At 47.9% G+C, this 23,812-nt stretch overlaps 1 protein-coding gene across 2 annotated transcripts in view; it reads right to left on the bottom strand.

The window, feature by feature from the left end:
* LOC131286902 (uncharacterized) overlaps window positions 1–22,597 on the bottom strand; it is an 82,162-nt gene extending 59,565 nt beyond the window's left edge. For both annotated transcript variants that reach the window (XM_058315913.1, XM_058315921.1), the window contains exon 1: window positions 22,483–22,597. In XM_058315913.1, the coding sequence (XP_058171896.1) occupies window positions 22,483–22,597 (115 nt within the window). The remainder of the gene's footprint in view (window positions 1–22,482) is intronic.
* Window positions 22,598–23,812: the final 1,215 nt, after the last annotated feature.

The following is a 23,812-nucleotide window of genomic DNA, read 5'->3' as shown; positions in this document are numbered from 1 at the left end:
GCCTCAAATGGTGGAATGTTTCCATTCGAAACAAACCATTGGTTCATGCGACTCCGCACGATGCTCGACCTGCCGTGTTCGGTACCAAACTAATTCGTGGTGTCTTTCCGGAGGTTGGCTAGCGCTGGGTTCGAATCTTCCGATGGGAACAGAAAGAGAAAGAGATCAGAGTTCGAATCGTTCGACAAATAGGTAAAGAGTCTTGCAGACTCGAGGCACCGTAGGTCGTCCGAGGCCTGATCGTGTGTAGTGAGTTGCGCCATCGCGCACCACATATTTTCCGAGCTGACCTAATTCATGGTCCCCGCCGGTAGTGCCATCTGCTCTGACTCTGGTGGTCCTCTCGTCTGTCCCCGCTTGCCCTCCACTGCCCGTGACGCTAGATTGACAGGTTACCTCCTGCTTGTTACGCGCGCATGTCCACATACAACCGTGACGTTTGATCGAAAGGGGCAAACTGATCGACGGCATTGCATTAGCTGCCCACTCTGGATGCTCCCGCTGCTCTGGATGATACAGTAATGCTTTGAGTGCATATTTCAACCCCGAAGGGGTCGACGGACGGAGACACAACTATCGTTACGTAATAAATCAGCAGCCTACGGAAGCACGCGAGGAAACGTCCGCCGAGTTTGTCCGTTTCGCATCCTGTGCTACAATTCTACGGACGGCGCTCGTCCGTCTTACGATTTACAAACCACCGGCCACCGGAGGTGTCCGGCCGGGTAACAAGGTAACATAACAAACTGCGCTCGCAAAAGTACACGGCCGACAGGACACACGATTGATTTGACTGCACATCGTTACCCAATTACGTCTCATAAATAAAACATAATGCTAGGGAACCCAAACCTTTCACCAGCCCACCGGGCATGTTTGGGAGTTTTGTACTTCTTCATTCACTTCTTTTTCCCCCCCGGTTCTTTTTTTGCCGATACATACCTTCGACCCGGATGGACCAGTCGGTTCGGTAATGAGGTGCTAAAGGTGCCTTCGGATACGGTGTATTGAGTTGGGTTTTTTTTCGTCCCCCCGGACAGCTAGCAGTTGATTGGGGTATAACCGTCATAACCGTTGACTTGCGGAATCTTCCCATCCCGCACGCCGATTTGATTGTAAGGAAAACGATTACTTAATCAAGTGGACCATGTTTCTTGCTCCATCATCGGTATCTTTTGGCAGTTTTTAGCGAACCGTTTTCTTAAGCACTTTACGATACCCGCACTTCACCGAAGACAAACCGGAAAGCTAACTAAAACGAGGTCGTTCTTCTGCTGTCTCTATTTCTCGCCGGAAACAGTTGTAAAGCCTACTTCAATCGAAAGTGTGGTTGAAAACTAATTTTAAACGTTCCCTGTTGCTAAGGAAACGCTATGCGTGTTCGATGCAGTTGAATATCAAAGTAGCCAACTTGAACGTGATCTGATCGATTGGTCGTGCAAATGGTTCCGGTTGAGGTGCGTTGCTGAATATATCGACACAGTCTCAGACGTAACCGCACCCTTGACAGTGCGAACCGGTGGCCGCTGGTGTAAGGGTTCAAGGTGAGTTGCCGCACGGAAACAGATTGTTTGATAATATTTTAATATTGTATGATCGACAGGCTGGGGGAGAGCTTTCAAGTCAAGAGGTTGAGAAATCGATCCATTGCCATTCCGCTACGGAACGCTAGTAGGGGGTTTAAAGATGAAGCTAGAGAATGGGTGTTAAATAGCCTCGATTGTTCCTGTCAAATGAACCGTTCGATTGCCATTGGAGCTGGTGCCATTGAGAGGAATTTGAAAATTTTTGTCCGTTTAATGAATCTGACGAGGTCCGGTGTGCTTCCCTCCCGTTGATAATTTATAGCATCCGCCATGGAACCGTGCTGCTATTGTTCCATCCCTTCTGTTTCGAACCGGGTCGAGATTCGTTGCGTCCAATTAATTGATAAACGTAGAATCGTATCGCCGGCTCCATGTGATGCCTTTAGGGGAAGAACAGTGGCCCAGCGTGGGGGCTACCGTTAGCAGCAGCATCATCATCATCATCCTAACCATCGGCGGCCATTAAGGGTGTCAACGACTGCGTTGGGACTTTACGTACCAATTAAAACCTTCGATCGGCCGCTCAAAAGTGGTCCACCACACGTGGCAGCGCCTTTCAGGCGACCAGGTGGCACAAGTTCGTGCTGATCTAATTCTACGAATATGGCGCTGAAGTTCAGCCATAAAAACCGGTTCCCGTCATTCACCCATTTGGTGGCTTTAATGATACAATCAAACGTGTCCATGTAGCCTGCAAGAAGTGCTTCTACCTGGTCCGTTGCACCGCAAGCTGGTGGGTTCTTTTGCTAGCCTTCAGGTGTTGGCTGCTACAGAGTGTCCGCACACACACACACACACACCGGTTTGCCGGGCCAAATAAGAGGTGAGATTGTTTTTCCCTTATTTCTGTCCTCAGTTATTTCGCTGCAGTTCGTCGTTCCGATTGGACGTGGTTTCGGAAGAAACAGAGCAACAAACCACTCAGGTACTTTCATTTTTCTTTCCGTCTACGGCACATCGGCGTTTCGCCAGACGATGGTTGTTTTCGTCTCTTAATGATCCGTTATTTTCATGGGCATTCCCTCGCTTACCACCGACCTTCTGGTGGTACCATCATGGCTTAAAGAATGTTTAAACTATAAAACCATTTGACTGGATGTGGACTTGTAGTAGACCGAATCTTATCGATCTCGCATCTCAAAGTGCTGTCTGCGTTTAGCTGATGCCAAATTTGCATCCCACAGTTTCAATGCCATGCATTGCTGGGGCGAGCTATTCACTTTTCATCAGACTTGTCTGTCAAACATGGTTGAAACCTCAAAGACTATAAATCAAGAGCCCTAAAAATAGCCCCGACCATGGTGTGAAAATTAAGTAATTACTCCCTGCCAGGCGACAGGTCTCCTTGCCACCTTGAGGTACTTCTTATTTTATTTTTATGCTGCTGGTTATGTCCCGTGTGAACCGTCCGTAAGCCGGCGAGTACCAAAATGGAACAAACATGAGAATTTGCTACAGGATTTCCATGGCGCAAGTGGAGAAGAATAAAAAATGCAGCTAAATAAAACGATCGCTCAAGGAAATGGATTGTGACCCAAAAACGAACTTGTTGGGGCTGCAGTTCCACGTTCGGTTCGTTCTTACAGTTTCCTCAAGATCGCAGCACACAAACGCACACTTCTTTACACGGCCACCATTAACCTACTGCAGAAAACCAGATCTTCGGGCTGCATCATGCTGTGAGGGTTGACACACATGAAAAAGAAGAATATGGCAGGCGGGCAGCAGCGGTTAAGGGGAGCCGGTTTGCATGCATGCACTTCTCACTTGGGCTGCCGGTTCCGACCATCCGAACGGGTGTCTCGATTATACCGACTGACGGCGATTAAAAAACAATTTAGCATCCGCGTGCGTCAAAAGGGATATGGATTATTTTGAGTGACGGTCGGTTCTCGGTGTGAAGTGTTGAAACATTGCATGAGCGATAAATTGAGTTTGGTTCGGTTATGTTTTTGGTTGTGTTTTGCTATATGCAATTTATTGTGTCCTTCGGTAAAAAAAAGTTGGAGTTTGTTTTGCCTTGAAATTGTCAGCAGAAACACTTGCTCCATTGACAAACTTTCGTCACTCTGGCTTTGTTTAAAACTATGTGTTACATTTTTTCCTATTTAATAAGAGAATGTGAAATGAAGTTTTTGATAATGTTTGCTAATTAGATATGGTATGTTTTGAATTATTTAGATACCAAATCACCGGAACTTGTTGTAGTATTTCCTCGTTCCTTGAACTTCAACTTCAGCTAAAAATGCAGTGTTTCATTTGGACGTTCACGCTCGCTTAATCAGCCATCTTTAAACGTATACTCCACCGCATGGAACCGCCAGCTCGCGCAGCAGGGCGGGGGACCGTTGGGGCGTTTTGCGGTTCGCTGGTGGGTTAATTAAGTTCCTGGCGTACTTCCTCGGGGTGGCTGGGTGGATCGAAGAATGCATGCGGGAAAGTAAAACAAATCTCCCGCCCCACCAAGGAGCCACTATCAGCGGGGCCGACTGAGGGGAGCGGTCGTGTTCGGCTGAGCAGAAAACTAAATCAAATTTCTCCAAAATTCTTCACCTCCCATTTCACCCTTGGGCTTGGATGCGTGGTAGTTCGCTCCATAGCGCTCGGTTGAAAGTTGAGCAGATTGCGATGCGATAGCCGTGCGGTGGAATGCTGCCTCCGACATCTTACATCCACAGTCCCGCCTTTCGAGCTGGCTGCGGGTTCGGTGATGCGTTCAGAAAATAGTGAGGTTGAACATTGTTTTAAATAAATTCACTAACGAAGCGATTTTACGGTCCAGTGCGTTGGAGGCGGGAAGCCTGCGGTGGGAGGGGGCTGTGTTATGCACTCGCCGAGAAGAAAGCTCGCCGTGGAGCATGGTCCGGGATTCCACCAAACACCCCCACCCGATCGGGGCCAATTTTCAACTCGATTTTGCTCGCGCGCCGTTTCGGTTATGAAGCTCCAAAGCGATCCGAACATTTCGAAAAAAAAAAACAAAAATGGAGAAAAAAAACGAATCTGCCTGCTAAATTAAAAAGCAGGTGGTTGAAAAAGGTTCCCCCAACTGTTCATAAAGTTCACTTTATTCGGTGGCACGATGCACGGACACATCATTTCGGGAGGAAATGAGACACAATTTCGTATATTTTACAGCTCGCGTCGGAGGTTTTTCTCCCTTTACCTTTTCCAAGCCGTTCCGACCGCTTAAACAGAAGTGATGTAATCGTTTGCCGGCCAGACCGGGCGCGATTCGCGGGCGGAAAGTGAAAGTTTTTCTAGACCGCGTGAGACTGCATCTTTTCTTACGCCGTCGGTGGGAAATTGAGGGGGCGCACATCTCACACACCGAAAACCCTCCCTGGTTTGGCGGAACGAACCGTTCCGTTTCTTCCGTTCGCGGGCCCAAACTGCGTTGGGCTCGTTCTTGGTTCGGTTGTCCGGAAAGGCTCCCCGAAACGACCTTTGCTTCGCGCTTCAATGGGCTTCCGTTTTGGGCACGTTTGACATTCTGGCTGCTCGTTAAGTTAAGGTAAAAAATAAGAAACATCGGAAGCCGGGTGAAGGAGAAAAAAACGGCGAGCCATGGCTGGGTTTTGGCGAGTCAAGCGATTTTTCCCTCGAGTGGAAGAATTTCGGAGCCGGCGAGGTCTCATTGCCGTGCCGTTCCGTTTCGTGTCCGCCGTGATTGGCCGAAAAAGGTATTGAACCCACTAATGAAGTTGGCCACAGTTGGTGGTGGTGGTGTATGTTGGTGTGTACATTCCGACGGCCTACATCCAACAACAACTCTCCGATCGAACCGGCATCGGGTTGGACGCTTTGCTAGGGTTTCTTTCTTGTACCACATTATCCACATCAAAGTGATCCGACGGGACGGTTGGGGCGGTAGAGGAGGAGGGAGAGGGGCGTAAAAATTTGCACTCATTTAGTTGCGCAATTATTACGCAAACGAACCGTTTGCCGTTCCGAATTCGTTGACCCCGCGACGGTGCGCGCTCCTCACGTCATCCCTTTTAATCGTGCCCCAAACGGCACGGTTTGTTCTGGCGGGTTGCGAATTTTCGTGAGCGTCCCTTCGAAAGTGACCGCCGGCCCACAAGCTGGTCGCATTACCCTTACCCTCGTTTTCGACGAATTTTTCTCGCACGAACACCAAGCGACAACCTGTGGAGCAACTTCCAACGGCCGGTTCGGTGTCCTTGCTCGCGTACCCGAAACGTGGCGTGGCGAGGCTACTTTCGAAAACGGTACATTTGGAGTACCGATGAAATGGACCACTCTCTCAAGGCCCTAAAGCCTCGCGAATGGTGAAGCGAGTTTTATTTTTAAACGCACGGTGAGGTTTCGTTCTCAAGGATTTGCGATCTGAGCGGTATGATCGGATTGACAGGCAATATTTTCAAAATAAAATTGCCTTAAAATAACCAGAATCGCTATTAAAAGTTACTAATCACTCACTTTCAAAAATATAAAAGCAGGTTTTAAAACAACTCGAAAACAAATATCTGTAAAACCGATGGTTTGTTTTTGTCATATCACCCAAAAGTTCCTCCTGTTCCGAGCATGTTTCCAATTGAAAATTCCTCCCGGGTCAGCGGCTTACTGAAACCGAAAAATAAATTCGGTTTTTGTTTAAAAAGTTTTAAGCAAGCGAAAACCGGCCTCGGCGACATCCGAAAGACGATAAGTTTTTCTGCAGCGATATGTTTTTCGTCTGGGTTCTTTAGTTGCTTATTTTTCCCGCCACAATGTAAACTTACGCATGAACGAGCCTGCGGTGGTAGTCGGTCGCTAAAACAACCTTTGCACATGCGATCCCAAAACGGCGGCCGGGTTTTGACTTTCCTACCTGCAATTGGAGAAGGAAACGGAAAAGGTAAGACAAAGTTTAATATTGTGCTCGATTTTGGTGAAAAACGTTGTTGGATTGAGGAAGAAAAAAGTCCACCGTTGCTGCTGGCAAAATTGAAATGTCGCCAAAAAATGGCTTGCGTTTTTCGTGCGGATCCGCTCAAGTCAGGCCGCTCGAAGGCCGCGGGCTGGCACTCGAATGCCAGCAAAGTGGGAAGTCTTCACAGCTCGGTGGGCGTGCAATGAGGCGGCACGAAACAAAATAAACACACGACGACCCGACCCGAGTCGATGAACCGGTGCAGATTCGCCCGGTGTCAGCTGTAAAATTCGGTCAGTTCCGCTCGATGCCCAACGTAGGTGCTGTTCGTTGGCAGGAAGGAAGACTGTACGGTGGCCACGCAGCGAAAGCGAAAGTTCTCCGTCGACAATCGGGCCGAACCAATTGGGGCTAATCGATTGTGAACTGGCTATCCAACGGTTGGCAACTGTATCCTGAGCCGCCGATGTCCTTGCTAAGGTCGTCAAGTTTCGAGCGAAAGCCTTCGGGAGTTAATGAATGGATGTGGCTTTGATGTAGTCACTCCGTAAGCTCCCAAGACTCTACAAAGTCTTACACAAGCTAGCATGGAGTACCTTCCCTTTTCTTGGTGGAGTGTTTACTAGGTCCAATGTAATCTTTTTAAAGCGAACCACGAGCCAAGCCTTTCGTGCACGATGGCAGAATATTAAGTCATAAATCCTCGGTCAGCCAGATTCCGCACACAATGTCAGCGGGTGAACATAATTTGGGTGGCTAAGGACTCCACGTGGACGTGCAGGAGGTACGGCGTAAAAACCCAAGATGGCAGCCAGAACTCTAAATCTGTCATTCTGTGTTCGACCGGTGGAAAAACACATTTTTCAGTGGTAACACGAACCATTCCGAACCGGGCTCGTGCTGCACGGGTCGTGGGCTATAAATTTTCCCGCCCTCGCCCATCGGGAAAGGCAACACATTCCTGCCGCTGCAAGCCCCGGGTACGTGAGAGGCATTAGGGTACGTGACCAGTCCGAAGGGAAAGTGGTTGAGTAAGGCTTTCCGTCACGGAGCCAACGGTAGTTTGAAGTCCGCGGCTGCGGCGCTAGCTCCGGTTGCATTAATATTATGCGTGCACTTAGCCCTTAGATCAATGACACGCGGCCCGTTACCAGCCAGGTTCCGCCAGAAGCGGGTTTCTATATGTGTGTGTGTGCGCGCGTTCCGACATTTACCAGTCTACCTTCACTGGAAAAGTATACACCCGGATGAGACCTTTCGGGGGGCCGGGTGTTTAAATGGTTGACCTGATTTCTGACGTTCTGCCCCGTCCGAAACTGCCGGCGTCCAGCTGTAAGGGCATGTCTGCAGTCGCAATGGAGGTGGGTGGGTGTTAACAGATGGTGGACTACGATAGTTAAAAGTTTCCTTTGGTGCAGTTCCCCTGATCGGTATCGCCACAACTCGTCGTCACCGGGCGTAGAAGGCGTCGGTTCCGGTTGCTCCGTTACGGAGTGGGTTGCTACGGCACTGTATGAGTAGGCAACTGCCGGCGATCTTGGATAGCCCAAATGGGAGTTATTTGCAACTGTCAGGAAGTTGTCTTTCGGTCGAGAATTGAGTTTAAAAAAAGTTATTGATTTGCAAGAATTTAATGTTTGTGCTAGAACTCCATCGACGGTACCACGTTCACCAAGAAATCGTCGACGTCTGAGACCCGTTGGTGACCTAGACGGCCCGATTAGGGGGACTGACCGGCAATTAACCTTCCGATTCCCTAACCTAGGCCAATCGAGGTGCTGCTAGACTCCGGATTTAGCAAATTGCGCCCGTGTACTATAATAAATATTTATACTATCGGCGGTCGCGCTCTTATTTGCCTTCCATCTCCCTCTCTCCCTCTTATGCCCCTTTTCCTCTTGCCCCTACCTCGCCCTTTTTTCGCACTTTTGATGCAGCCTCACGGTCAGCGTACTTCACGGTGCAAAATGGCCCCGCCAGCTCGCTCGCTAAATGGACGTGCAAATTCAACCATAATGGCGATTGTGCAGGCAACAATCCGTAGCTTCTGGCGCGCCTCAGACACTCTCTTCGTGTTCCAGCGTTCGATGCGCGGTCATAATAATCATAATAATGAGCATTTAAATAAACTCAATGTTAGTGAAATGAGCTTTACCGTCTGGCCGTGCGTTTGCCCAGGGGGTTTTCCAACCACGTGGGTGAGGGAACGTGATTTGTGTGGATGGTTAATCTTGCGTTGGATTGCCAAACAACCTCCAAATGGAGTGCGTTCTCTGGTCCGCCGTGTCCATTATTAATGATAAAACACAATTAGGAAACGAGTGAAAATTTCCGAACGGTGGCAGACTTGCAAACTCTCGTTTAAGTAATGCGGCCGAAATGTTATTACATGTCTCTCCTACTTCGCCGTGAAAGACAGAAGTATTAAGATTAGTTGTGAATGAACCCAACGGCTGTAAAGTCCTTGACATTAATTAGGAAATATTTTAAAAAGTAATCCACTTTCAGTGTAACACCTTTCGCAAGCAGCTGAGGTTGATATTGCTTGTGAAACTCGATGTCGGCCCAGTTTGCTTTGTGTGTGTGCGTGGGGGAGGTGAATGAACCCCACTTCACGGGTAACAGTTTGCTTAGGGTGGTTCATTTTTCACCCGGTGGTATTTACTTTGCAAACATGGTCTTGTTGGAAACCAAATCAACTTGTTTTTGTTGCTATAAAAATAAACAGAATCAGCTAACAACAGAGCGAAAAAACTTTAAAATATTATACTTTCAAATTGTGCTTACCTTGGGCAGGTTGTTTATAGAGTTGTGGAAGGAAAAAAACAAAACTGCATGCAAATCACCACGAAATATTGGTCAACAGCAGTTGTCAGCTGGGTAATTTACTTGTTTGTTTTTCTGAACCATTTCTTTTACTTGACTTTGCCGCTGCACCTGTGAAGTGGTTTCCTCTTGTTCCCCGTTCACTTTTGTATTTATCTAAGATTTGCCGGTTGGTGCTGTGGTTGAAAATCAAAAAAACATCCTCAACCGATGTCAAACAAGCGATAACGCCGATTTTTGAAAGTAACTCAATTGGCAAATTTGTAGCATTTTTTTCCGCTTCTCCCGAATGTTTCACTTTCGGGGTACGGTTGTACAGACGACCGCGGTTCAGCTGAGGCTAACCTTACGGCAAAGGTTGCACGCTGCTGCAGCAAGAACAACGACCGGCTCCAGCTCGAACCGCAGGATACAAGCAAAGGGTGCCCTCGGATCGTTGCCACGCGCTTGTTCGCGCATTGCGAAATAGTTATTGAATTTAAATTAGATTGTGCAACAACCCTGCCGGCAATCCGTTTAAGGAAATCCAATCCCAGCCGGTCGGGGAAGGGAGGAAGCAATTCTCGACAGTTTTGCAGTGGGTTCCGAAGGGTGGGGGGCAACAGAAACCACGCTTGGGGCAGGTTGCTGACTAGGAACTCGTGTTCTCGCTATCTGGCGATAGATCGCTCGGAGTCCGTGTGGGATGCAAGCGGTTTGTTGCACCATCGGCTGTTTGGAAGGAATTTCCTTCACTCCTAAGCGGACATTTAGGAGTCTGTTCGAGGGGTTTAAGGTCCTTGAGCGAATTATTTGAAAAAATACGACTACCAAACAACAACCTATGCCTTAGCGGGAGGTCTACCGACATAAGAATTCCGATCTTTACCTTGGAGGATCTCCTCAGATATAGAGCATGAGGTGTGTATTATGTGAACCTCAAGAGCGCAACATGTTGAGCGTCAAGGAGCCCTTCGATAACATATAATGCAGAGTTGGCAACAAGGGTGAAACATAAGCGATCCAACAGTGCCCCGCGCGCAGACTTAACCGGCCCCAGTTACGTCGCACAGAAATGGCCAATCCGTATCTGGTTCAAGGTTAATTGAACTGCGGCAAACAAAGCGGGCAGCTGGTTTCCTCTCTCGACATAACTCGACGTAACCGCTGGAGATGCTGGAACGCTGCAACCGTGAGGCCACCGGTAACTGCAACTGCTCGTGAAAGTTGTCCCACTGTTGGGACCGTCGTCGTGCAGGATACGTACGTAGTGTTAAGCAAGCGACCTAGCAATGCAGCCACTGAGTCGCACAATGCTACAGCAAGCGTAACCCTACGGTATCAATGGCATTGAAGGCGTCGGCGCGCCAACACCGGCCGGAGTTCACAAGGTGCCTACTTAAGGGGTACCTACTTTGCACAAGCACTCGTGATGCCCGTCTCGTAGGCCACGAGAGGTCGACCGATCGTGCCGAGCACGCGAACATGTTAGATACGATTGAATCCAGCACTACGCGAGCCGCTAATGTTCTTGCCCTGCCCTTAAGGGTCTCATTTCAAAGTAATCCGAAAGCCATTACAATCCGCGAATGGTAAAGTTCAATTTCGTCGGCGGCATGTTTTCGAAGCTAATGAAAAGGGTGCTAAATTCATCTAAACTCTCATTGCACTGGTAACGTTTGTCATCAAAGTTTATGACTAACATTGGAGGTGTTTAGAACAGTTTATAGCTCCAGCTGTGACTTCGTGTGTTCTGTTAATCCAAGCCGTATATTTAACTGCGATGAAAAACCTTTTCGCGGGTAATTATTAAATGTGACTTTCGTGTTACTCTATCCAACCGGTTGGCTCGTATCTTTGCATCGTAAAAGCACCACCAGCTTGAAAACCAATAAAACGTGGCTCATTTGAGTCCTCAACAGGCGACGAACGCAGAGCGGTTTGGTGCGCGCTGCGGAGGTGTAATCAGATTTAATCGATTTATGCCCGAATTCCGCATCCTTAATCGCTCCGATGCGGTTCGGTTCGGTTCGCTAATGGGTGCAGTGAAATGCAGCGCTAATAGGGCAGCGATTGGTCATCCTAGCGAGTTTAGTATCCTACCCCCTCCCTGTCCTCCTTCGGTCGTCCGTCCCGGGGCCTGAACCGATACATGGTTAATTGCGGATGAACAAAACCGTTCAACAAAACGAACCAAAGCTCAGCTTTCAGCGGGATTATGCAAATCCCGTGCGCCGGTTTCGAGCTTTAATTTATGGGATCGAGCACACTTGGACGCCTTGGGGGTCTCCGGTGATTATGATTTCATTTTTGGCTGATTGAAGGTACGAGGGGGGAGGGGGCGGGCTATTGCTGAGGTGCGGTGGCGATTCGTTCTCGTGCCGAAAAGCGGTGATGGAGTGTTAAGAGCAATTAAAAGTTACCCGACGAGGAAAATTCATTACGCGAGACACATTAGCCAACCGGTGCGCCGTCTTCTGGAGTTCGTTCGGCTCCATTATGCATCGGACGGAGTGGACTTGAACAAAGCGCGACTCCCAAGATGTGCGCCACCTAAGAAGCTAATTGATAGTAAAAGCTATTCTTGAGACTGTCGCCGTAGTTCGGAAAATTTATTCGAGATTAATTGGCGCTCTTAAGGTTGCACCAAACGACTGGTTGTCAATGGCAACTATTTCTTTTTTCTTCCTACTCTATTTACATATTTATAACTGTTGTTATTGAGCTCTTTTTATTTAATTTTATTTAACTTAACCATATAAATTAAAGTACCTAAATATTCAAAAAGAAATATTGTCAATGAATATTTGAACTGATAAATACTGATAAGCTTTAATTTGAATTTAAATACAAATGGAAGTTTATTATCATGTTTTCAAAAAATCATCGTCATCGGCATGTTCATACGCTAAATATTTTCGTTTATGTAAGGAGTTTAAATTAAAGGGACTGCCTTCTTGCCGATCAAATAAATTAAAGAACACTGCATGGAATTTGATTTATGTATCTCACCAACAAGAAGAACAAGATTTTGCTGTCGTTGAACTCAGCGACATTCTGCATGGGCGTTCTACTTGAAACAGGTGCAAAAACCCAACGCATGCCCAGGAATGCCGCTGACTCGTGCCGGATTTCATGGTATGCGAGCACAAAAACAAGCTGCTAACCAGTAGAAAAAAAGTTGTTCTGAGGTTCTTTTTTTCGATCACGGGTGTTGGCCGATCCGGTGACCTTAATTCCATACGCACCCCCCGTATGCTAATCGTATAATCTCGCAAGTGTTGAGCTGGAGCCCGGGGAGTTCTTGTTTGATTAGTCGATGGAAACCCCCACCGAGCGCGGGTCACGTTTGGGAGAGGGGTTGGTAGCATGCATGCGAACGGATGTGGTCAATTAACGAACGAGAAGCTTACGAGCGACGCCGGACTGATGCTGGACGTCGATGTTGGGAGAGTCACGGGTCTTAAACTCTGTGGTCGGTGGTAAATCGAACCGGATATTGCCCACCCTTCAAACTGGCAGTGTGTTTTTGAGGAGCTCAACACGTTTTGCTCCACAGACAACGCACGTGCCCATAGAACTGAGGGTCGCTGACGTTCCGTTTGTAAAAACAACCATCAAAGCGGAACCATTTTCACCCGCAGCATGCGACACGCAGTATTTTCTCTTCATTGTTTACCATTTCCCCAAACCGTTGGTTGAAATGCTGTGTGTGTGTTTTTATTTAGTACCGGAATTTAGTACCGAGCCTGAAATCAAATAAACGGAGAAATGGAGCTGCGAGCAGGTGATCGTAAAATTCACAACGAATCCCTAAGCGCGAGCTTTCAACGCTTTGGATGAGAAATTCGTTACGGGCCCATCCCGCAAGTCTGCTCCTCCACCCCCTCCGGTTCGTCGGCGATAAATAAAGATAATAAGCCGCGAAACACATACACGCACGCCAGTTGGAATGATAAAACTGGAGCTACTTTTAAAAACGACTCGCGGCCGCGACTGCAAACTGGTTCCGAGCAAGGAAAACAACAACCCCGCCAATTTGTTTTGCGATTGCCTGCCCGTACACCAGGTGGACGTGGACGGGTAGACGTTGACGGGGGGGTGGGGGTGGACGGAGAAAAGTTTCATAAATTGGTTGGCCTAGAAATGGCGAGCGGAAAAACCATGGTCTGCCATCGCATGGTGACTAGCCGAAAAATCATTGCCATGCGCGTAACTTTCGGCACCAACGCGTTTGGATGGTGGAAAGAGGGGAGAGGATCTGGGAGGGGGGCGGGTGGATGCAGCATCGTTTTCATGTGGAGGAAAGTGGATAAAACCAGCATCAAACTTGCCGGGTTCGAGTGCGCGAACGCATAACTCCGCAGAGGTTCAATCTCATTTCGTCGCGGGTTGTGGAGGGGGTGGTAGGAAGGTTGTGATTCGGTGGGTTGGAACCGGCTGATTTATGGCCACCACCATCACCACCACCACCACCAACATCACAACCATAGAAAAGGATCCCCTCGGGGTGAAGTGCGCGATCGGTTGAAGTTTTCAAAAACCGGCCGGTTCGGGTTTTACGATTACAATCACTGGAACGATTTAATCCACACCGATACATTTCAGCGATCATCTCGATCAAATCGTAATCGCTGTTCGGTGTTGAAGCACTTTCGGAGGGAAATGGAGAGGTTTTCAAGATGTCTAAGAAGTTCAACAATCGTTACACTGCGTGAGTGGCTGCACCCTTATCGAGTCAAATTCCTTTCCCGTCCGGTCATCGAAAGCAGGCAACGTTCAATGTCAACCGAGCACCGTGATCTCGCTACATTGTAATAAAATGTACGTCTTACGAGTCAAATATTTCATTGTTGACAACCAGTTCCACTTATTTTTTTTAACCTTCGCCACCTTGTGGTTCCCAACTGGAGCGGGTGGATTGAGATCATTGTATCGGTACTATCGTGGAAACGGTACCTTTTTTGCATTTCCAGTTCGCAACACCGAAAACCGGTCAAGTTCAGTGCACAGCGTTTCCGCACCGCCGTGAAGGCAAGAAGCAAAAGTGTTCCGGTTTAAACGTTGGCGATCAGTGGACTCTGTTTTTGCAAGAACGTCTATCGTAAGTTGAAAAACGTTTGACCAAAGGTTTGAATATGACATTTGGGCGTAGGTAGAGCGAAGTTTGAAGCAAAAAACAACAGTAAAACTGTATTGAACTTCTACGTCAGGAGTGCCAAACTATGACTTATGACAAATGAAGAAATATAAATGTAATAAGCACGTTTAAAAGAACAGCAAAACATTCAAGTGTTTTAAGTCTCTTCAATGGATAAAATTAAAAATTCCTCAAAACAAAAATTTGATCTTAAAGTTTTGAGTTTCCTTACAGTAGGATGATATTATTTCTTGACCATGTTTTTGCTTATCATCTAATAAAAAATAAGTGGATAATAAATTGAGCCCATTTCGACACTCCTGCAAAATATACGGATCTACCATTCCCGGGCTGATGTTTCGAGTGAAATGGCCGGACCAGAAAGCCTAATCATTTCCTTTTTTTTGCTACGTTTCGTCGGCAACTCTACACCATAACCATCGTCAGCAACTTTTCTCGTCCGTTCAAACGAACCAACGGCGATGACGAACACCTCCAATAACGAGAAGTGTGGCACGGTGTCACTGTCAAGCCCTAACCTTCCCCAACACCGTTGGATAGGAAATCAGAACGGTAAGCAAAAGGCAAACGTAACCCACCTCTGGAGTGGATATTTTTCATGTCTCGCGTGAACACGTCAAATGTCATACGCCGGTCGACGCGATGCTTCCTTTTTTTCCCCGTTCTCCCGTCTAAACCGGACTGCCGGACCGTTCCCGAGGCGGTGAACGTGTGTGCCGGAGCGCTGGATGCTGGTGCGTAGTCCCACTGACACAATTAGGCTCTCGGTAACGCTTGGTTTGGCAGCATTGACGCGGGGCTGCGTGGCCGGGGGAGGTTCATGTTTCCTCCGGTGTTTTTATGTTGTTTTTTTTTTGTTTGTTTGACGTATTCCCGTTTTGGTTTCCCTTCACCGCACGCAACCGAACTTGACGTTTGTTGAATTTGTTGAAACCTGTTTGCGCTGGACACCGCGCCGGTATGTCGAGAGCATGGCACCGGATCAGAACGTAGCGACGGGCTTTCGGAAACCGGCTGCGGAATGTCCGGCCACCGTTAATTTGGAGCCGTGAAACTCATGCCCGGGATGAGACGCGTCCGTTTGTAGCAATCGCTCGGCGCTGCCCGGCATGATACCGCGTCATATGCGGGTCACACATCGGCACACACGAGGTGTAAAACCCCGTTACCGATCGAAGATCTGAACCGTAGCCGTACGGGTCGATTGACGAGGAACACGGGACGAACGGGGAGGGAAAACACAAGCCATATTTTATGGATGAAACCCGGCCCAGACTCTAGTAGAGGCAGGAAGTGTGAAGCAAAAGTTGTATGAAATTCACCGCTTCCATATCTTTCCTTACGATCTTCGGAAAGCATGATGCCACCGATGGTCATCTCATGATCAACACAGCGTTATATTTGTTTTAGCCCGGCTCGTTGCAACCCTATTGATTTTATCCTCATTAGTCTGAAATAAACGTGCGATCTTCTTCGTTGGATGAAGATGGAAAGTGTGCGACTTAGCACTAGCGATTTTGCTTGCTCTCTTTCGTCCCCAGATAAAATGCTTGAAGTGGCTTATTCATATTCATAGGCTTATTTGGAATGGAACAAACAATAAAATATCGGGAACATCTTCGCACACATTAAACGGAAGCAAACAGGGGCCAGGAAGCTCACGGGTAATCGGGTTTGGGACATGATTGTTGACTGCACTCTGACAGATGAGCTACGATAAACAAATCTCTCTGGGACAGGTGTGAAAACGCAAATAAATCACTTGTTTGGCTAAGTAATTTTCAGTCGATCAGGAAGTTCACTGTTGTATGTGTTAGTGCATATCTGATTCGATAGGATAATCTTATTTCCACTTTAATATTTATTTAGTTAACAGATCTTCCAATCGAAAAAGATGCAGTAAAAAATACCGGAAGCCGGTTTTCAGCTGATAAACATGAAAAAGCTTTTAAACGTTGTCGGAGACGACACCGACTCGCACTCGGCTGTTTGGTGCGGGAATAAAACATAACGAAACCCCCCGAAGCATAGCCCCGGGAATGCACTTTTCACTTTTCCCGCAAGAATTACGCTCATTGTGCGTCATATTTTACCCAGCTTGAGCTCCCGAGAGAATGGCTCGGTCAGGTACCGACCGGCACCAACAATCCATTAATCGTTGCGACTGCCACTCGCTCCCCGGAATGTTCGCCATTTTTCGAAGCCATCAGGTGAACTGGGGTGGACTCCCCTCCGCGTGAGTCGCATCTCTACGCACCTCGCAGGCCACCTCAAAGTCTGCTGCTCTCCGTTCCTACTGCATTCGACGGTGCAGCAATGCGGTCGGCGAGACACGATCTTCCTGGCTTCCAATTATGGAACGGATGGAATTTCAGCCTTCCGGAATGTCCGTAAACGATGTGTCCCGGGGGTAAAGCGATTTTCCTGCTCTCGCAAAGGCCGTTTTTCGTTCCTACGTCCAGCTACCGTTTGGGGAATTGTTTTTATCTGCTAAACGAACTTTAAGGAGCTCACGTTTTTCCCATTGCTCGGATTCAACGGTGTTGATGCTTTATGTAGGGTAGGCGTTGGAAATGAACGGAGTTAGATGATGTTTACACAGAGCGTCTTGCAACGAAGTAGTTTGCACCAATAGGCTACCCGTTATGCAATCCGACTGATGAAACGGTATAAGACAGTTTGGTCTAGACTCACCACGACACATAACATTAAAGGCAGCTTTGAGTTGATCCTATTCAATTTTAATTTACCTGAAAGTAAAGAGAGAAACATTATATGATTAAAGTCTTTTGAAATATTTCAAAATAATCGTACTGTAATTAAAGTACTTTGATCATATTAGCGTAGAACACGCAAGGTCTGGTGGTGAGAACTTATGGTCAAACACATAAATCTTCCGCCATCGAGTGAACCATCAATTCCTAGTGGCCGTTGAAACAATGGACCCATATCATGCAAATTATTATGACCCTGCGCAAATTGGCCACCCAGACCCCGGCGTCCTTAACGACATATAAATTGCCCGTGCTGGCGAAACGGCTTCTAGTCCTCTAAATCATAGCCTGCTTTTTTCGACGCTTCGACGCAGGAGGAGCCTTCAAGCTTCAGGCCAATAGCGGGCCGCGGTAGAAACCCGTCAGGTGCGAACGCACCCCAGAGGGGGTTCGTTGGTAAAGGGGGACATTAAATGATTTGCATTATTGTTTTTTAATAATTAAATTACAATCAGCTCGGGCGCTCGGCGGTGGCTTGTCAGCCAAAGGCGGATGCCTTCGTGTCGTAATGCCATTTCCTGAGTTACTGGAGCAACGGCAGCTCCGGCTTGTTTGCATTGTAATGTGCCCACCCGTCTCCGAAGCCACCCTTGGGTTGTGGTGGGATTTCAGCATTCTCCCACGGTGGGGCTGCGCAGCGAACAATCACGCTCATGACCACGGGCCATAACAGGGCGTTACGGTTGCAGTCCAATATGGTACCGCCATCGACGGCCCGGGACTGGGTGAGGCAATAGGTGATAGGCCAGCCTGAACCGTTCTAGGCATCGGAGAAGCTGTAATCTCAATCCAAACCATCGCTTGACAGTTGAACTAGGGAACCTGTTGGCAGTTCGGGAGGGGGTTCAGGAGCGAGTCCCGTGGGGTTCGACACCGACGACGTCTTGACTACCGTCTTGGACTTGCGAACTTGTCTCCGGTGTGCCAGATGTCTCGGCGTGCTCTGGATCTTTGTGTAGAATGCCAGCTGGCGGTTGGCTGGTAAAGATCCGTAACAAATGAGCTACCACAAATCGTGAGGTCACCTACATAAACACACACACACAAACACACGCACGGTACTAGGATGTGGAAGCGGACCTTGGGACGCCAACTTCCCCCCGGTGTGTGATTTCGCGATGCCTGAATCTGCTACCCGTTCACACTCCGAACACCTCCGAATGGATCCGTTGGGACCTGGCGAACGGTCGAACGGCAGCGAACGGCAGCGGATCGATAAAAGTCGCACCGTTATATATGTATTAATGGCTACGGCTTCCTCCCAACCGGTAGGAGTGGGTACTCGAAGGCGTTCTATGTCACGACATTTTATTATTTTATTATATGGCGTATAATTGTGGCGTTGCGGCCAGCTACCATCAAGTCAGCTCGCTCCGGTTCGGACCGAATGCTTAATCTGAATCGCCTTTCGATTATTTGATCTTTTTTTTTTCCTTCTCCCCATTACTTCATGCTTTTAGGTTTGTTTAGCGTGATGGAACTCGTTGTTGTTTTTTCTGTGTTTTACTTCTTAAATCCTACTCCAATACTTAGCACTTGCGATGCAATAAACTCACGCTACTTCGTGCGCGGCTCCTGCTGCTGACCGAAAGGAAGCCGGCAAGGTCTAGGAGGAGTTGTCGTAAAACTTATGGCCATCGACAGAGACAACGGTAAACGCGATGAAGCAACACTTTAAAGGGGAAGTTCTAATCGCTCTGAACTCGGAATCGTGTTTTAGTTTAAGTGCAATTGTTCAGCACTTCCCCAAAAAGCCACCGACGCCATTTGCACATGCACCGATCTGAGTTGCAAGAACTTCTCGTTCGCTCCATACCAGAGTTGGAGTATAAAGGATGGAGTTCGCCGCTCCTCGTTTGTGTTCCAGTTTTTTTGTCGCAAGCAATAAATGGTGGGGATAAAAAATGGCGAACTCTCCCCGTAATTGCGCCCCGCTCGGGGGGACTGTGCAAAGAAAAACTGGAAACTGTTTCCATAATGTCTTCATTTCTAACCCTCTATTGGCACACGAGTACGTTAAGTGATTTGACTGCAAATGTTTTTCTTCTGACGAGGGATGGAGAGTAATAAAAACAAAAAATGCGAACGAAAACCCAGACCGGACCACCCAGAGCAAATGAAAATAAATGGATTAATAAAGTTAGTCATTTTTCTTCTCAAGTCTGCCGGCAAACCGAGAAAAACAGATTCCTTAAAGGGTGCGCTATGGTTGTGGCATACATTCTTTTGTGTGGTGCTCCATGTTCAGGTGGAAACCGTCCACCGTGGCGCAGCGTAGAACTATATTTTTCCTTTATGTTCACTTGCTCTATTTTGCAGTGACGTGATTTCCGTCCGTGGTTTTATGTCTCCAGTGGTTTTTGATCGATAAATCCGTGGGTTGGCAAGTTATGCGAATGCTCGACGTCAGTGGTATTGACATTTTCGACCGAGCAGCACTCAAACACACACACACAAACACATCGAAGTCACCCGAAACAGCCAACTGTTTGACATTCGTTACACGTTTGTTGATTGTCGAAAAACAAAATATGTACGCACCATTTGGCGCAGCATAAATATATATATTTGGAGGCCCTGGGACACGGGGTGGAAGATCAAAAGGTAATCGAAAAACAACATAAGCCTCAAAACAAAACCAAAAAAAAACAGTCGGGCCTTTAGTATAACATCTGTCACACGTACGTTTCGATCGGCGTTTAAGTAGTTGCAGGTCCGGAATGTTAATGTCTTCTTTTCGCTCCCCGGAACGGAATTTCGAACAAAACAAATTCGATTGGTGACGACAGCATGTGAACATGTGGAGGACAGAAAAAAAATACTCGGATCGATAAAGTCGCGGCCGGAACCCGCCCAGATTGACGTCGACGACCGATTTGTTCCAACATCTATAATTGTCAATCGACACTGAGGTGCTCCGGTGGAAATTGGACCCCAAATCGGCCGGAAAGCGAAACGAAAGTGAAATTTCGCTTCCTACCGGTTTCGAATCGTATTATTTCGTTGGACCAGTTTTTGTCCCTTGGCTCGTGGAAAAAAAAAGTTGCAGTTAAATATGAAAACTTATGGATTAGCGAATTTTGAGTGTTTCTTTGCCGTGCACCCAAAGGAAATCAAGTCCTACCGGACATAAAATGATTCACTTTGGTACACTTTCCACCGATTAATGTCACCGGTTTGTCCGCACAAACGCACAAAAGCAAAAGGAAAATGAGAAAACTGAACCATTTGCCCTTCACAACATGCTGCGTGAATGTTCGAAGTGGATATTGGAGACCGTGTCAATGAGATGTTTTAGGAAGCGCCCCTTTGCCCTAACCTCCTTGTTGTTCTTTGATTCGCATTTCTTTCGAGGCTGACTCAAGGCAGCTTCTTGGCAATTGCGAACAGGAAACTGAAATTGATTTGAACGTTCATCTCAACATGTTGTTTTTCGAAGGAAGAGAAACATGTTTGCACTTTTACTGTGCGCCTCCCTATTGAAGTGGATGGTAAACAAGAACGATGCTCAATGATGTTGTTGTAACTTCCTGCTAGCAAACAGGATGCGGAGTGATGCTGACTTTAATTGAACTCGACAGATTTTGCAAAATTTTAAAGAAATTAAAGACCTTTCAATTATTTTTCCATTAGAAATTGTGTTTCATTCAATGGAAGAAAACGAACAATGTAATACTATTTGAGCTTGAAAGAAGTTGTGAAGCCTTTCCTATAACAAACTGCCCTAAAAGCCTGATATTTAAACATAATATGGTATCTCTCCCGCCTTCGCCTGCATTAAGGAAGCATTCTCTTTCCATTCCAAGCCTGCAGCATGTTAACGCTGGGATAGTTTTAATGCTAATAGTTTCTGCAACCACTTCATGACATATAAATCACCGAGAGCCTCAGGGGAAAGCAATGAAGCGGGCAATGCTGAGGCTGTTATAATTCACTTCACCTTCGTTTTTTTTCTTACTTCTCGCCCGACCAAACGCTAATGACATCCCGTTGGCGTGGTTTTTGTTCCCTGTTTTTTTTTTTCATACTTTGTCTCCCCTTCCCGCCCGCCAAAGATCGACACGGTTCGATAAAGTTGTCCGAAAATTTAATGTCAGCAATTTAGTCCGCCCATTCTTTCCGTCGTAAAGTATGCTACGGGTGGCGTTCGCCTTCCTTCGGGTGGCGCGATGCAAGCCACCGAAGGCTGGCTGGTCGCCTGCAACGAGCGTAAAATATCAGTTCCGGTGGTCGGCGAAACTCCTGGGCGCTCACAGAAGTGAGACAACACACGGCTTAAGAGCAACAAAATCACAACTCCCAACTCTCCCCCGCCCGCCCCCACCCGCTCACGACCTTATGCTGCCCGTTCTCGTGCGCTGGCGCTATTTGCTCGGCAGGGCGGGTTGAAAAGTGCTACCGAGATATGCGCACGTTTGCAGGACGCAGTGGCTCGGCACCCCTTTAATTGCGGGCAATATGTATATAAATGTATGGTGGCCCTTTTTGTGCGCGCGGACCGCACACTTCACACGCCTGTCGCCACCGTCGAATCCAGCGCGGGGACCTCGAAAGGTACGCCGGGGGTGCGGACCACCGTGCGGACGGACGCATTTTATTGGGTCGCGAGATAAAGACACGAAACAACGGCGAAAAGAAGAAACACCGCCAACTACAACAACAAGGGCGGGAGGGGGGAAAAAAAGGTTGGAAAACACTTCGTTCGTTGCACCGGGCGCTAATGGGACACATAACCCACATTTTATGCTCCCGTGTGTCCCCGAAACGGAAAGCAGGAGGGGAGAAGTCGGTTACTAGAAATTGCATAATTCCCCTAGCATGCTCCGGGGCCGAGGTCTGCTGCTGGCCGAGGCTGGCATGTGTCGTGCACGGTTTTTCGTTCTCGTGGGCTCACCCCCAACGGAGTCACAATAGGGTTTCCCTTCGAAGGTGCACCACAAGTGCACTGGTAGATACATATTTTGCTTGCTTCTTGGCAGTTTATGTTCGGTGGACTTTGGCTTGAACTTTGGCGACTGCTCGCCAAACGAATAGGGTTAGTCTTTCCACCCCACGTGGATTGGTAACCTTTGCGAGAGGTCTCCGATTCTTTCGTGTGCACTCTTGCACGCTTCATTTGGGTTGACTATAACGTGCTGCTTCGTGCAGTTTCCTCTCACCACATTCTGCTAGTCGTTCGACTCGTTTCATAGATTCACTATATGCAAACACTGTTGTACTGAAATGTTCCGTTATCTTCCAACCAACTTCCGGCATAACTGCACCAGCTGAAGCTCTCACCTTTGAATCTTCTGGATGTGTGCTGCGAGACGCGGACAGCTTCGGCGGCCACGGCAACCAGCAGCAGCATCCCGAGCGATGCTATGTTCACACGATTTCGCCAGTCTATGGCCATTTTTGTTGTTGAGCTGTACGTTGAACTATTTTTCCTTTACTCCAAAATCAATGCACTCCGCACTCTATCCTTTCCTTTCCTGCACTGCAGCTTCCCCTGCAAGCCAGCCGTCACTGAGAAGACTTGTGTTTTGGTTAAATTCCCGATAATAATTCCCGTTCGCTTAACGGTCGGCTCCAGCGGCCTTTTTTTCCCGGGTTGCACGTGCCCCCGGGGGGTTTCCTTTTTCTTTCGTTCCGAGCACACAGACACTAGCGATGCATTCGCGCACTATTAACTCTCGATCTAAGGACGAACGCTCGATTTCCTGAATGCCAACGCACGTCGACGAACGGGGCACGACTTCACCACTGCACACACCACCTGCTCGGGCGAACGTATCGAGTGGAACTGCGCAAAATAATTCGCGAACCGCCGCTAGTCACCTATCGCCGAGACGGTGCCGCTAAAGGGGGTGGGTTTGAGTGCGCCTGCTGGTGAGACCCCTTTTGGTCTGCTGGGTACTGCTGCAGTTGCGTCCACCACTGTACCGATTTTGGGGTGTGCGCGCGCGCCGACTGTCCACCGGGCAATGAAACACGGCCCGACCGTGGGGCTCGTATTGAAGGAACGGTAATCGGTCGGTTTCTTTCTCCAAAATCGCTGATCGGCGAAGACCAAAAAAATTGAATCCCATTCACGCAGCCGGCGCCGCGAAGAGGAGAAGGAACCTCGCGGGCAGCGGGGGTGAGAAAAAAAAAACAATACGGCCACCGTTCGCGGTTCTTCGGCGATCGCGGGAAACCTTCACCGAAAACGGACGTGAGGGCTCTCACCTACTGGGCTGGGGAAACGATTTTGGGAGCTTTCGAGGTCCCTTGCCGGATTCGGGAGGTTTATGCTGAGGTTTGCGCGAGAAGGCCACCTCCGGGGCGAAAACGTGCACGATCGGGTTTTATGATCACCATGCGTTGTTGTGTTGGTAGAACGTTCGCAGTGGTTTTTTGGTTTTAATTTCCCCAACTACGATTTGGCTGACGTAAGGTTGGTTAAATTTTATCCAATCGACTTAAAAGCCTCTTCGTCAGCATCAAAAATGGTTTCTCGATCATTGTCAGCGGAAAGTTAAAAAAACTCACAAACATTTTATTTATTTTACCATTTATTAAAACTATTTATGGCATGCATTAGTTCAGCCTGAAACAACGAAAAGTTTACGATCGATAAAAAAAATCT

This window comes from Anopheles ziemanni, chromosome 2 (genome assembly GCF_943734765.1).
Source record: "Anopheles ziemanni chromosome 2, idAnoZiCoDA_A2_x.2, whole genome shotgun sequence".
In the NCBI taxonomy this organism is placed as follows: domain Eukaryota; kingdom Metazoa; phylum Arthropoda; class Insecta; order Diptera; family Culicidae; genus Anopheles; species Anopheles ziemanni.
The sequence above is the reverse complement of the archived record's forward strand: the minus strand, read 5'-3'. Positions and strand labels throughout refer to the sequence as shown.